The sequence below is a fragment of the Nylanderia fulva genome, unplaced genomic scaffold, assembly GCF_048542155.1.
Source record: "Nylanderia fulva isolate GAGA-0341 unplaced genomic scaffold, ASM4854215v1 Scaffold1, whole genome shotgun sequence".
In the NCBI taxonomy this organism is placed as follows: Eukaryota; Metazoa; Arthropoda; class Insecta; order Hymenoptera; family Formicidae; genus Nylanderia; species Nylanderia fulva.
Window position 1 is genome coordinate 9,401,004 of NW_028189192.1, and position 14,910 is coordinate 9,415,913.

Genomic DNA, 14,910 nt, shown 5'->3' on the forward strand with positions numbered 1-14,910 from the left:
AAGACGATTTTTCCTCAGCGAAAATATCAAGGAAGGTCATTATTTTTTGTATGTTCCAATTTTTGTCATTATATGTATATCTTCGTAACTAACAATTAAATTAAAATTCTATTGAAGTAACTTCTACTTAACACTTAACTAAATAATGTAGTTTTGTTATTTTTTTTATTTCCACAAGGCTTAGTTTGCGAAAAATTATCTTCAATCACTCATAAATATATAACTAAAAAATTATTGGTGCTTCGACATTTTTGCTGAGGAAAAATTGTCTTCAAATAACCTCAGGAGTTTCCGAGGAAATTTCTCATTAATCGATGATACGATAAGTCTAGTATATCTACCTAGTATATTAGGAAGCATAATTAATGTGATAGAGAATTTGTATATAATATTAATTACATTTTCATTCCTTCTCTTTTATATAACATTTTTAATTTTGAAGAATTAATTCTCTTTTATTATTTTTAATATTATACGTGTAAAAAATGAATCTCTACCTTTTTGAACTGCATTTAGAGAATAATCTTTATATTTTTTAACTGTTTGTATTGAAAATCGGAAAAAATTACTTTACACATTTCCTTGTTAATATTGGAAAAAATCTTGGCGTTTACTTTACGGATTATTTAATTGATATCATGCACTTGATTGATACGAGAGATAGTCAACACTGCCGTATTTTACCGCACTGATACACGAGATAAAACTCATGCTACTTGCACAATATTGACACAATTTTTTTGATATTCGCTCGCAAACTTAATGCATGTATGTTCTAAGTAAGCACATGTATACCACACCTCTGACGTTTTAGCGAAAGCTAAATCAGGGTTGCAAATCATCTTGAACTTGGCAAAGTCAAAAAGAAATTAATGTATGTATATATATATACTACAGAAAATTTAAATTATTGCTGATGCTAATAGGTTCTCTGTTAATGAATTTCAAGACATAAGATCAATCAAATTTCTAATTTTTTAAAATAGTTATAGAAGAAAGAGGTTTCTATCAATTTTGAATAGCGCGAAAAGACTGCACGAATTAAATGCAGAAATTCATTCATTCTCTCACCTTCTTCATCCAAGTTTTCGAGTTAAGGAACCGCTTATCTATCTATAACGATTTGTTTCCGTTAGCGTAAGCTGCTCGATGTCAGCCTGGGGTTCGCTGCCGGCGTGATGGTGGCCGCAAGTTACTGGTCATTGCTGGCACCAGCAATCGAAATGGCAACCGAGAGCAAGACATATGGAGCTGAGGGCGAGTACGCGTTCGTGCCGGTCGCAGTTGGATTTCTCATCGGCGCGGCATTTGTATACGGGACGGACGTGTTGATATCTACCCTCGGCATTCAGTCCCCCAATGTGCTTTTAGCTATGCAATCAGTCGGTACGAAACAAAGACGCAACATTGCGAAACTAAAGAGTGACGAGGACTTAGACAATGATTATGATCCGTTGTTTAACGACGTACAAATTTCCAGTGGAAAGATGTACACTCGCGTCGAATCGACCACTATCGATGGTATCTCATTTTCTTCTTGTAAAATCGCAGTTTTTTTTCTCTTTCTCTCTTTCTATAGGCTTGGAAAATGGGATCAGTTCGTGTGACACGTATACTAAATATATATGTATATACATATATCTCCGTATATGTATATAAACGTCCGTATACACTCGCCCCTCTTTGCTTTATCGCAGAGATATAACATTATTTTATTCAGGAATAAGCATTCTCTCAAATTTTTTTGTGTGCTATTTTTATGAGAATTGACGCATTTAGCGTAAAGTTGTCTTAAGATACAATAGTTGGAATCTTTGCATGTAGCATGATAAAATCTGCTTACCCAAAAAGTAATAATATAGTAAAACTGCTTAATGAGAACATCATAATATAGACAAAAGTTTGACTTATAATATTTTGATTTGATCTAATATTCTTTTTCCCAATAGAGATTCTTAGATACAAAATATATATTATACGCGTTAATGCTATTACATTTATCATAATCATATTATATATAACCATAATATTGTACATATTGTACGTGTTAATACGTGTTGTTCTATTACATTTGTCAAAACATGATTATGATTATGATTAATAGTACATTAACACAAATAATGTATATTGAATGTATTGACATTAAAACTTTATCTTATCTCTCTGATATATATTACTTTTATCGAAATGAGAAACCTTATCTCTCTATTAACTTTTATCGAACTTGCTGATTAAATTATCAATTAAGTTTAAATCTAAAATAGAATATATTTAAAATGCCTATATGTACTATTTAAATTAATTTATTAGAGATCATTGCTTATTCCAAACAAATATCTTATTCGTATAAATTGAGATACATATTATACATGTTTTCCCTCGTAAGAAGTTACATTTGATAGAAATATAAATAATTGATATATGCGTTAGTCTAAAAATATCCCAAGCTTTGTATTAGCATATGCATGATATTCGTAGAGAAATACGTAGGACTTAAGCACACAGGTTCAATATAAACTTATAAATAGAAATATCCGACCCGCCTGTTAAATGCATCATTTAAACTGAAATTTAAAATCTCGAACGAGTGGTGTGATTAAAAGTGTGAATGACAAAAACAAAATCCAAATAACAAAGACAGAGAACCAACACAAAAAAGACAGAATCAAAAATGTTAAATCTATAAACTCATATATTATTAACACAAAGTGCACGTCCGCGTAAAATATTATCTCTGATAATACATATCTAAATATATAAATAAAACAAAAATCAATAAAATAAACATTTTGGATCTGTGTGAAAAGTTCTATGAAGTAAAAAAAAACTGATCTTATTAATCCTGCCTAAATAAATTAACTGCAAAACAAATTTAATCGAAAGTATGTTTGTCAGAGTGAAAAAAGTTCTTCTCTTCTAATCCTTCATCTTACACAAATTGCATTTGCATGAAGTGATCCTGTGCCCATGGTTTAGTTATTTTTCAAAGTTTGTGTTAGTGCAGAATGTGTGGTATATTTTGTTGTGAATGTTTAATTTTTCAGGCTTCTACGAACAGAATAGTAGACGTCGACAAATCGCGAATATAAACAGATCATCGGAATCAGCAGAGATCGGAACAGTTTACGAGGATCCTAATAACGAAGCGAAGAATAATCAGTGGCGGAGGATATTACTACTCGTTGTTGCTATTACGGTATATTTTTATGACATAGTGAATAATTATGCAAACTATCTTATAGATCGTACATTACGTTAGTTATCAATCAAATAATATATATATTTTGATTTTTTGCATTAGGTACATAATATTCCTGAGGGTCTTGCAGTCGGTGTAGGCTTTGGAGCAGTCGGCAGTAGTGCATCGGCGACTTTTGAAAATGCCAGGTAAGCTATGCACTCTGAAACTTTATATGTAGATAGCATATAAATATTTACATGAAAAAATACCTACGTCGCGAATGATCAAAAAAAATAACTATTCTCTTGTTGTTTTCAAAATATTTATTTATAAAATATAAAATTTATTTAATATAAATAATTGGCTTTATTTGCCAAATTTTTCACGAAATATATATCAGCATTTTCATTTTTTTTTGTTTTTTTTTTTTTGTTTTGTTTTTTTTTTTCAGAAAGATTGATATGATATGGCAAACTTTGTTGTTAGAAGTTGTTTATTATCATATATTGGATTAGATAATTTCGAAATAAATAGAATATTTTTTTTACTAATAACATAAATTGCATCACAATACAAAATTTTGCATTCATATATTTGTGGTTTATTAATTCAATATGAAATCGTCATAAATAAAAATCGTACACAATAAATATAACATATATAACAGTAAAAAATCTGCATTAGAGTAAGAGTAGTGATTAAAAATCGAATGGTATGACAAAAGAAATAAAAAGTTTTCAAACGAAAATAATATATTCCCCCTGACAATGTGATGACGCGACATTGCTAACAGCGTTTAATAACGGCTGTATTAGTGGTTTAGATCAATCTTGTCTATTCAATTGATTGTGTCATGAAGGTTAAATGCGAAGTTAGCAAAGCAGTGGATTTTAAGTATTATCATAGACGTTTTGTGATCATGTGCAGAATTGAAAAAAAGAAAACGTAAGTACTTATTGAGCAATGAAAAAACAATATTATATTATTTCCATTTTAATCCATAAAAAACGGGTTATCGGATTTCATATAAAAGTATATTTGTGTTCTCAACATTTCTTCGACATTCTATATCTTTTATATTTTTATCGTAGTAATCGCGTTTTAAATGTAACGCGTTATCATTAATTAATTTTGTATAATAAAATATAAAAAGGATTGGTATCATAAGATATCGTAAGATTTATCAGTACTTTTATTATAATAAAAAAAGAGACAATTCTTTCAAATCTTTTTTTAAAAAAGAAACAGATTTTTATTAATGAGTAATTTATATTAACGTACTGATAGAATAAAAATAATTAGAAAAATTACTGAATATATAAGATAACAAAGATATTTATGACATACGATTCGAGTATATCAAATTCTTTTTTTAAATTTTAATTTATGAAAACGATTTTTATATTTCTCTTTTCCTTTTAAATTAATTTGAATTTGAATTAATATTGAAATTTATATTATCCGATGTTGATCATTTCCACCGCTCTTCGTGACACTTAAATTCCGTGCTAGATGGCAGCTGTGTAAAGTATTCGCATTGAACGCATTGATAGACATTCTACAAAAGGTAAGATTAGTAGTAAGAGTAGACCATTTCAATTTGTCTCGGCATCATTTCTCACACCTCTCACCTAATTAATCAGGATTCTCAGGTGACTCTATATACGTATCTTCCACGTGACTCCTTCATCATCTTTCCTGTCGTCACTCCTTTATTCGAATCTATTATCACAAGCAAAGTAAGTATGTAAGAACAGCATAATATTGCGTTATCAAGGAAGGGAGTTCGGTGAAAAAGAACAAGAAGAGAAAAATAAGTGTCAGAGTCGAATGATATCGAACTGAAACGTTTGATAAGTTCCTTCTTATTCTTAATGTCAACACTCCTCTTGCCCTGATTTGGCAGTGTCTACTGTGGTTGATGTATATTCTTATATGTCGATGATTCGCGAGGTCACGAGCGATTGCCGGCCGCGGCATGGTAGGAGGTCTCCATGAATGAGCTCTATGGTGGTCGACCGCGACCGCCAGTTGGAGGCGAAGTTTATTGGCTTCGGTCGGTGCCTGCGGCGCGCGGGCGCGCAGAGAGAGAAGGGCACGTGTGGCCCTGGAATCCGACGAGCCCTAGGCGCCGCGCATTCCATTCCAGCATCCCTCTCTCTTTCCTCCTGTCACCTACCTACCTACCTACCTACCTACCTGCCTGCCTACCAACCTACCTACCTACCTACCTATCCCGCGCCTACGTGTCCCGCTTCTGATTTCGCGCTGCTGCTTCTCGCCTCGCTCCAACTCTTTCGCGAAGATGTCTTCGAACTCGCTTTCTTTGACTCGCGTTTACTTTTCGACAATTTCGCCGTATTCCTCTCGATGTTTCGTCGCGCACGCAACTTTACCGGCCCCCGTCATAACTGTCAGATTTTTCTCGAGAAAGATCTTCGAAATTCACGAGGTGTTTCATGAGATTTCTTTCAGATACATTATCCCCTTTAGGTGCTTTTCATTTAGCAACACAAACATAAGTCGACACAAACATCATTATATCTTTATTCTACATTGTATGAGAATAAAGATAGAATGACGCTTGTGTCGACTTGTGTTCCTAAATGGAAAGCACCTATTGATAAGCTGTTCTGAGTACTTTTTCGTAGAATACTAGATTTTCAATTATACTTTTATTTGCAATCTTAATGGTTTTCAATTGCAACTAAGGTTTTTTTGCGGGCATTTACTCCGCTAAAGATGAATTTGTTCAAGTATATTTCGCTCATTAAAACTTAGAAATGATATATGAGAAGGCAAAAATGTGCTTAGCTATTATTTTTTAAACTAATCTTTATAAAAAAATTTTCTTATAATTAAAGTCAAATTTATAAACATTGATTTTGGGAAAAAATATAACTGATTTTTCAAGGAAAGTATGGTACATAAATGATTATTTTCATATATTATAAAAGAAATATAATTATAATAGAATTTTTATAAAAATAGCACCTTTTTAATGATAATATGTGAATTTATATTCTTTTTAATAAATCTACAAATATACACACGTAAAATTAATCTAGCGGAAGATCTTAATTAAATACTGCGAGAAAAGAGATCGAGTTTATCAGTGTTGAATGAATATGTGAACGTGGCTCTGCACGTGAAATGAAAAATTATTTCCCGTTGAATTTTCTGATTTTTGCATCATTGTTTATTTGACGTATGAATCGACATGCAATTCGCATAACGCTGCCTATACACGGAAAAGAGGATGGGCGCGATCCTGATGACTTATTATCATTACGTGATTCGCAAGCGGATATGTGACATCGCGTTTATATATCGCACTTCTATACAATAGTCAACATTAACTAAGCAACCTTTTCTCGTATCGCTAATTGCATTGAGAATTAAATATTACACGGAGAGAATTTTCTCTTAGAATTTACCTGTGAAAATCATGGTAATCATGAAACAATATGGTCTTAGAAGGATTTTATGAGAATTTCTCTTATTAATATTTATCACAATAAAAAATAATTAATAAAAATGTGTACATAGTAATTTTTACTATGTATATAGTAAAATTAATCGAACATATTTTATATCATATTATGGTAGATATCAATATTTTTATTGTGGTAAATATTAATCAAAGAAACTCTTATAAAATTCTTCCAATACCATATTGTCTCACGATTAACATAATTTTCAGGGTAGATTCTAAGACAAAATTTTCTCTGTGTAGCTTTTTTTAATTTCTTGAAAAAGTATGTTTAAATAAACGAACATTATTTTATATCGAATCCTCCAATTAATTGCAAGCATTATCTGAAACAATACAACAAATCATCTTTATCTCTTTCTCTCTCTCCCTCATTTTTTCATCGCGATTAAGTCTTGATATTAAAGATTATTTTAAATTGTTATATTAATTGAATTTTTTTTTTAGAATTATTTTATATTTTAATAACAATTAACATATTATTTTTTGCGCTTTTTATAACATGTGCCACCAATAATTACAATCCCTCGAAGTAAATTTGCATTCAAGCACATGAAGCGAATCTTGAATTATTTCACCCTCGCTGTAGTGACATTTAATTTTCAAGCTGCCCCACTATACATTTACATAAATTTACAGCATCAAATTATTCGAGGAATTTCAAGTTTTTGTATACCTATATGCGTATGATCGTATATATAGAACTAACTTAACATCAGATGCGCCGACTTACGATGTAAAGCGGCATTCCAGTGCATTCAAATAACGACGACCACGAGAGCGACGTGGCCCCGAGTCCCGAAATCCCGGGGTGTCGGTGGCGAAGGGTCCATTAAGAATCTGTAGAATGAATGAATCGTGTCTTTCGCGCGCTTTCCTTCTCTCTTTCTCTCTCTCTCGCTTGACAACCAAGTACTTAACTCGTGCGATATGAAATCGTTAATCTTATTATCATATAATATCATAGCGCATGCATAAATAATGTTGCTCTGCTAAATAACGTTAAAATGTTATTATTTAACAATCCCGACCTCAGAAGTCGCGAGCGCTTAATTACGCATCCGCGATCTAATGTAAAATTGAGCAACCGCGAACCGCCGTTTCCGGTTATAATGAAGATAAGAGCGTTTCTCGGCAACGCAACGGTTAAAAACGTCAATGAGAAACCGGGCAATTAATACTGCAACGAAAGCAGGAATTTTCATTACGACTACGGGACTAACCTGGGAATATCGCCTTTTGCGTCGCTCTCGCGAGATAATTAGCACCATCACCTTAAAAGCGATCAAATAAGCGGCGATAATAAGTCGCGCGATAGCCGACATCCATTTCGGAAGTGAAACTTCCCACGGGTGTTGTACGCCCGTTATTGGTAAGTCCTAATAAGAGAAATTCTGACTGTGCTGCGTGCAACATTGTGCTTTGTAACGCTTTCGATGCTACCAGGCTAGAGAGCGAGTAGTAGTAGGTCCTGTTTCGAACGCGAACGTGCGAATATGTGTATGTGAGACATGCTTTTATTGCTCGTTTGGAAAAATCGTTCAGCCTTGGACGACCCTAGCCCATGCCCTTTTCTGTCTCGACCAGTTCATAACGAACGACATACCATTCTCACGACGATTGCGATTAACCCTCTTGGTCCTGCATATATTTTCAGCTGCATTATATAAGCCCGCGCAGCAGAATTCGCTTGTATGTACAGAATATGTCCCTTGCTAATCACGCTCGCCTTTAACTTGTGTGTATGAACAAATAAGAACAGTATTTGAAAAGATGTGAGTTTCTAATTTCGGAGCTACAAGTATTTTCTCGATTTGATCACTGCAAAAGGGATTCATTTTTTTCTTAATTAGTTTGCTAAATTAATTTTATTCTGTTAATTAATTTAATAATCGCATACTTTTCGATTTAAAGAAAAATATATTGCATTCAGATTGAAAAACTCTTGTTAAAAACTAATAAATCTACGATAAACTTGCCTAATTTTTTTCAAAATACTTGCAATTTATTCTTTTTTATATAGCTAATAAAAAATACGTTTAATCAGAGAGAATCTAAAGAGAAAAAGAAAAGGAAACGATAAAAAAATGCAACTGGTTCTTCTACTAAAAAAAATTTTTACCTCGGTCTAATAATACATCTTACAGGCGTTACATAACTATCGTGATCCTATGACTAAACTCGAGTTTCCCGTCCATAAATCACGCTATCGATTTGCAATATCCGCAACGGGTAGGATAAAAAAGGCTCAAAGGAGTTGTTACACACCGCGTGCCGGTCAAGGAGAACGTCATTAAAACGGCGTCGTTATGGAAATGAAATTTTTGCGCAATTCAAGCGACAGGTTCGACTGTTGGTAGCAGCAGTCTGATCTACGTTCGTGTCGCGTCCTTTTCAAGGAAACGTAATTCCTTGCGATAGTAGAGGCGGTAATGAATTCCGGTGCGCTACGGCGCTAAAAGAATCATGAATGAAATGTTTCGCAGTTTCTGTTGCCTCAGCAATGTTACAGAACGACCGATAGAGATGCCGCAAGAAACTGAGGGAAAAAGAGGTAGTAGATAGATGGAAAGGCAGTCGAAGCAGATTTGCGCTCGTTGTTAACTGCTCAAGGAGATCCGGTAATGACTCACGATCAGTGTTATGCGAATTTTTCGCGGATGTGACTGACGTTTATTTATTTCTTTCCTCTTTATTCATACTTTTTCGAAACATTTTCACATTTTTATAGCAATTTATGCGTTTCGAATTTTGCCACATAAATGAAAGAAAAATGTAACTGCAGAATCATTCTAGTATGTATGATTTTTTAAATTCTCTTTCAAACAATTAGACTTAATATACATGAAAAAATTAATCGCAGAAAAATATCCTTTTTTTTTAAATACGTATTCTATCACTAATAGCACACATATCCAAAAGACGTTCAGAGAACATCCAGAGGATATTTTACATTCAAAGGATCCAGGATGTCTGAATCTGAACGTCTTTCGGACATGCTGTGCTGTTAGGGATATGAGTTAAAATTAACGTCGTCATCAATGTATTTGACTCTCACCGTTACTATGCGATAACAGATAAGATAGCATCTTTTATCCACGAAAATATATTTTTTAAAGCTCCATTTTCTCCGAAATTTATTTACGACGCGACGTAAATGCGGACATACGACGTTTCGGATCACCGTAGGCGGAGTACGATCGCACAAAGGGCGCGAGGATCTGATTTGTATACACACTGGCCCTTATTCTTTCTCTTCTTCCTTTTCCTCCTCCGTTGTCCTGCTTGTTCTTTTTTTTTTTTTACGGAGCTGCTTCTGAACAAGGAGGAAGTGAGAGAACGAGAGAGCGTGTGTAAAAACGCGAAGGAACCGCGGGCTCTTCTTCGAGTCGCTGCGCCACGTAGATGAGGTGGTGCTATGTTAAACATGGCGCCGGACAAAGCTGCCGACGAAACCATCTCATTTTGGTGCTATCCTCTCTCAGCTGCCTTATTATATACCGGCCGACCGGCGCTCAGCGCGTTCCCTCTTTCTTCTTTCCTCTCCCTCGGTATCTTCTCGTTCCTTTATTCCTTTCTTTTTACCTCTTCGCTTGTATTGGACCTTTCTTTTACTTCTTCTCCCCCTCCCCCACCTCTCCTCTTCACTCACCAAAATCTACCTTCTTCCAACATCGTTCTTCCTCTTTAGCTTCATACTGTTCTCGTTTTTTCTCGATATCCCATGCACGTCCAATGTGAGATACGCTATAAAGATCGAGATAGCGAGCTTTTGATTTTTTTCGATATCGCTATATTTATCTTCAACGTCTTGAGCTTTTTAATTTATATCACCGGGTTTGTCCGACGCGAGAGTAAACGCTTTTTGGAATAAATGTCAGATATAAATACACAGTGCTTATCTTATGACGTTAAACATCGCGACGATGTATTTTTCGATTTTTTTTTAAACCAAAAAATATGCAGGTAATAAGAGATGAAAGAAATAGATTTTGAAAACGTATTCAAATGACAAAATGTTCATTTTTTTTAAATCTTAAGTATACTTGAACTTTTCATGATTTTAATTCGCGACATTATTATCAAAATATTTGATGTAGAAAATCTTTTCCTTGCATATATATTATACATAATAATATCTCATCGCGCAAACACGTGGCCTACAAAATTGACATTAAATTCGAGACATAACTAAACGTGACGGCATTGAATTAATGAATCTCGGCTATTGCTGAACATTTTCCGGCGTTCTACTGCGACGTGGCCTATTACAATCCTCGTAAAGCCCGGACTCGTACTTCTAATCTCCGTCGTGGGTACTTTGCAGCTTATCTCACGCGGAAAACCAATTCTGACGTGTGCTAATAGCGACGGAAGTCTACTACGATATACTACTTCCCGCTTAGGCTCTCCGCACGGTGGGATGCACGTGCGCGCGTGTGCAGTTAAGCACAAATACAGGCACGTCGTGTTAACCGAGAGTTCCAGCACTAGCTTGGAGAGGCTCGTGCGTGTCGAAGTAATTTCTGTTGTCGGCGAGAGACCAACCAGTTCCTCGAACATCGTTCTCGATCTCGTGCCCGTCGGCATGTAAATTACGGGGGACGTTTCTTCCTTTACCGATACGCCGCCAAAATGTCACGCATCGCGCTTCCGAATTCATCATCTTTCGCGGCCATGTCGGATTATCGTAATTTTTTTTCTCTCTCGTGATGCACGATTGTGTTGTTTAAAATATTGTTGCGATGCAAAACCGAGAAAAACAAAATCATTTTTCATTTCTCACTCTTGATATCTTGGCGCAATATGATTGCGCCGATTTAAAATGCGCGAGGATACAAAATACGGGAAACAGAGAAAAACAATTGTGGCGATGTCGACAACGGTAATGAAAATTGTGCAGATGAACACTCATTAGCACGAAGCGCTCGTTCGCTGCGTTTTACGACATTCGCGAAGATATAAGTTTATGCGAGTTGTAATCTCGAACGCGGACTAAGAATGGGAATATTAAATCAGAGAGTGATATACGTTAAAGTGTTACGTCAAAGTACACGCGTATTTACATAACATTTGTATTTAATGATATTGCATCGACATATTGCCACTTTGTGAGCAAGATATTGGCAATAGATAAAAACACGTATATACATAAAATTTTTTTTATTTCATTAAAATATTAATTTTTCAAAGTTGCACTATACGGCTGTTCTTTCCCTTATACATGTTTTTAATTAGTATAGGCACATCTGCCGTCAAATCCTTTTCTTTTGAAACGAAAGAAGTTTATTAAATCACGAGGATTTAAAATATCTCGACACATTCCTTTTACAATTTAAAAAACGCAGTTTCCTTATTAAAACTCGTAAGGAATTTTGGGGCGAAAATCGAATGATCGCATATCAAGTAGTGGGATCTCTGAACCTTAAGGGCCCAATACGCCATATATCGTATAGTCTCCCCTTTTTTAAGGATTCCCTCGATTGTCTCATTATTCCATGAAACGCGATTACGTCGATAAGCATCTCTCTTCCCGTTTTGTCGGTGCACTTTATAATCATTCAGACGCGACCGTTCACGAGTTGAACGATTCTGAGAACTGGACTCGCGAGACGTTCTCTAAGCTAGTGACATTCCACACTGATACTTTTCTCATCTCGTATTTCGCGTTCACGCGTCCTTTCGCCTCCCTTCCATTCACCTTGCTGATAACTTTTTCTCTCTTCGTTTCTTCTTCTCCTTACTTCCTCTTCCACTCGCTGTAGCAGCGGCGCAAAATACTTAAAACCCGACTTTAGAATTTATATCGACCTCGCGGCACCTGCTGCACTTTACCGCATCGCAGATTTCTCGATAATTATGTCATGCTTAATGCGCGATGCACGCGCCGACACAAGGATCACAATTAACATACATTAATTTACCAATCGTCGATTAATGAAATACTCGTATAATTTCTTAGCCTTTCACATTTCTTGGTACACGTCATGATGCTTAGAAAAATGAAGGTAGTTATATTGATTTAGCTTACATACAATAATTGTGGAAAAATTTGACATAATTATATAAAGGCAATTCTAGGTAAATGTGAAATTTATACTGTATCCTATCATTAATATGTTACGCAAAACATTTTATTACTATCTTAAATCTAACAGAGGATAAATAATACGGTGTTATTTAACATTTTAAATTATAGGCTTTGAATTTAATAAATGGTATAAATATAATTTATTCTTTATTTGTTCCGAGTATACTTCACTTTAATGAAATTAAATGAGTTATTCATAATTTCTATATAAGACACACATGTAAATATATTATTCCTATTTTTCAAAATTTATTTTATTCTGCAAAAATCATTTTATAGAACTGTCATTCAGTTTTTCATTATTATTTAAACAATTGAATATTTTTACTGCATATTGTAATTGAATTTGCAACCGTAGCACGTTAATGAATTGCATGATTAATCAAAGTTTAACCAATTTTCTCCTTCAAGAAATAAAACAAGAAATTGGTCGAATCTTGATCAAACTTTAATCTTTCGACTAGTTTCTTGTTTTATTGTTTGAAGAGAAAATTAGTTAAAATTTTGATTAATCATAACGTACGCTGGGATCGCTGATTTAATTGCAGCATGCAAAATAATAGGACGTTTAAAATAAGAACCCGAAGAAAGAGAGAGAGAGAGAGAGAGAGAGAGAGAGGAGCGTGTATCGAGTTGCATTTGAAGAATTTCCTACTTTTCGGCGAGAAGAGCCATCGACGGTGCCGTGTCGGTGATCAGTACAGGCGCATCTTCCAGGAGAGAGCGTCTGACAGCCGCGACGATGCGCTCACGTTGATCGCCTGGACTTGTTCGCCACCGCGCTCCAACTTCTTCGCTCTCTTCGTCGCGCGCGCGCGCGCGCGCGGGCCGATGCACCGGCGCGGCGCGGTGCAACGTCTTTGCAATGTCTGGAATGCGGCGGCATTACGCATGCGCGCCGCATCCCTTACTCTGAACAGACGAACAGCCGGATCCGTTATGTCCCTCGACGACGACCTCACGATCGTCTGCGAGGACTTAACCGAGACCTGCGGTCCGTCTTTCTGTCTCCTCTTATTTCCCTTTCCCTCTCGCTCCCTATCTTTCTTTCCTACCAAGACGATACCTAAGTTCCTAATGCGAGATGCACCGACGACGACGACGACGACGATGATCGTCGCTGTTGCAACGCGAGAGACACCTGTTTTACCTTACCTTACGCGGCCTTCATTGCTCCTCGCCGGCGATTAATCTTGTTCGCCACATACCATGATGCATGAAGAACTCGGAGCACCAATCTCTCTTTCTCTCTTTCTCTCACCGATTAGGCACGATCGGCTAATGCGAGTTAATTGATTCCGGTTGCGAGTGCTGACGGTGTATTACTTGATCGAGAATAATAGAGAAGCACGAGATAATAAAGCGCTAAATTACGCGGAGCACATTTCACAGAGATGACTAATCGAACAATGTCACGATCAATTAGTTCGGTACTCAGTATCCTTATCTCTGATGCAAATGTATCTGTACGCTAAATCTACGCGTGTGAATGCGAAAACGTAAAGAATAAAGAATTTATCATAGCGTAAAACGTGTCAAAAGTTATAATGATTCGAATAAGGGAGAAAAAGAAATAAGAATAAAATTGATTCGAGGGTGGTTCGAGGGTGTCGAAGTCGAATCGCGATCGAATGCGCGACTCGAGATGCAACGTTAACAGCAGCGGCGGCAGCATCAGGGTTGGATCTTACGGTCTTATGGTTTTATGGCGTTAGACCGTGGCCGGTGGCCCCCTCCCCCCTTCCTCTTCCCCCGGAACTCACGGAGCTGAGAAGAGAGCCCGAGAGCTCGCCTTGGCGTTGGTGGAATGCGGGACGGGCAAATCGCGGTCGGCCCGCTTGCGCCTCGTTCCCATGCATTCCTTACTGCCTCTCTCGCCCCCCGCCTCCTATCTCTCTCTTTCTCTTTCTTTTTCTCTCTCTCTCATCTCGGATCTCCCTCTCCTTCCTCTTCGCTCTCTCGATCTGTCTCTCTTATTCTCTTTTTCTCGCTCCTTCATCCTCTCACACGGATACGCCGCGCTCACTCTGCACCTCTATATATACGCTTCTCATCTCATTCCTCTTCTCCTGTCTCCCTCACTTTAGTATACATATATATATATATATATATATATACATATGATACATATACACTACACGAAGA

The 14,910-nt window shown here is 36.0% G+C and overlaps 1 protein-coding gene and 1 long non-coding RNA gene across 3 annotated transcripts in view; one reads left to right on the forward strand and one right to left on the reverse strand.

Annotated features, from left to right (window-relative positions):
* Zip48C (Zinc/iron regulated transporter-related protein 48C) overlaps positions 1-14,910 on the forward strand; it is a 32,815-nt gene that overhangs the window by 3,506 nt on the left and 14,399 nt on the right. The window contains exons 2-4 of one of the 2 annotated variants that reach the window (XM_029314452.2): positions 1,137-1,521; positions 3,045-3,196; positions 3,302-3,387. In XM_029314452.2, coding sequence (XP_029170285.2) covers positions 1,137-1,521; positions 3,045-3,196; positions 3,302-3,387 — 623 coding nt within the window. The remainder of the gene's footprint in view (positions 1-1,136; positions 1,522-3,044; positions 3,197-3,301; positions 3,388-14,910) is intronic. The other variant, XM_085481234.1, reaches the window with a different exon arrangement.
* On the reverse strand, positions 4,537-13,838 carry LOC114939978 (uncharacterized). The gene is made up of 3 exons (XR_003821372.2): positions 13,421-13,838; positions 4,813-4,903; positions 4,537-4,739 (listed from the first exon to the last, which is right to left on the reverse strand). It is a non-coding gene; the product is annotated as an uncharacterized LOC114939978 (long non-coding RNA).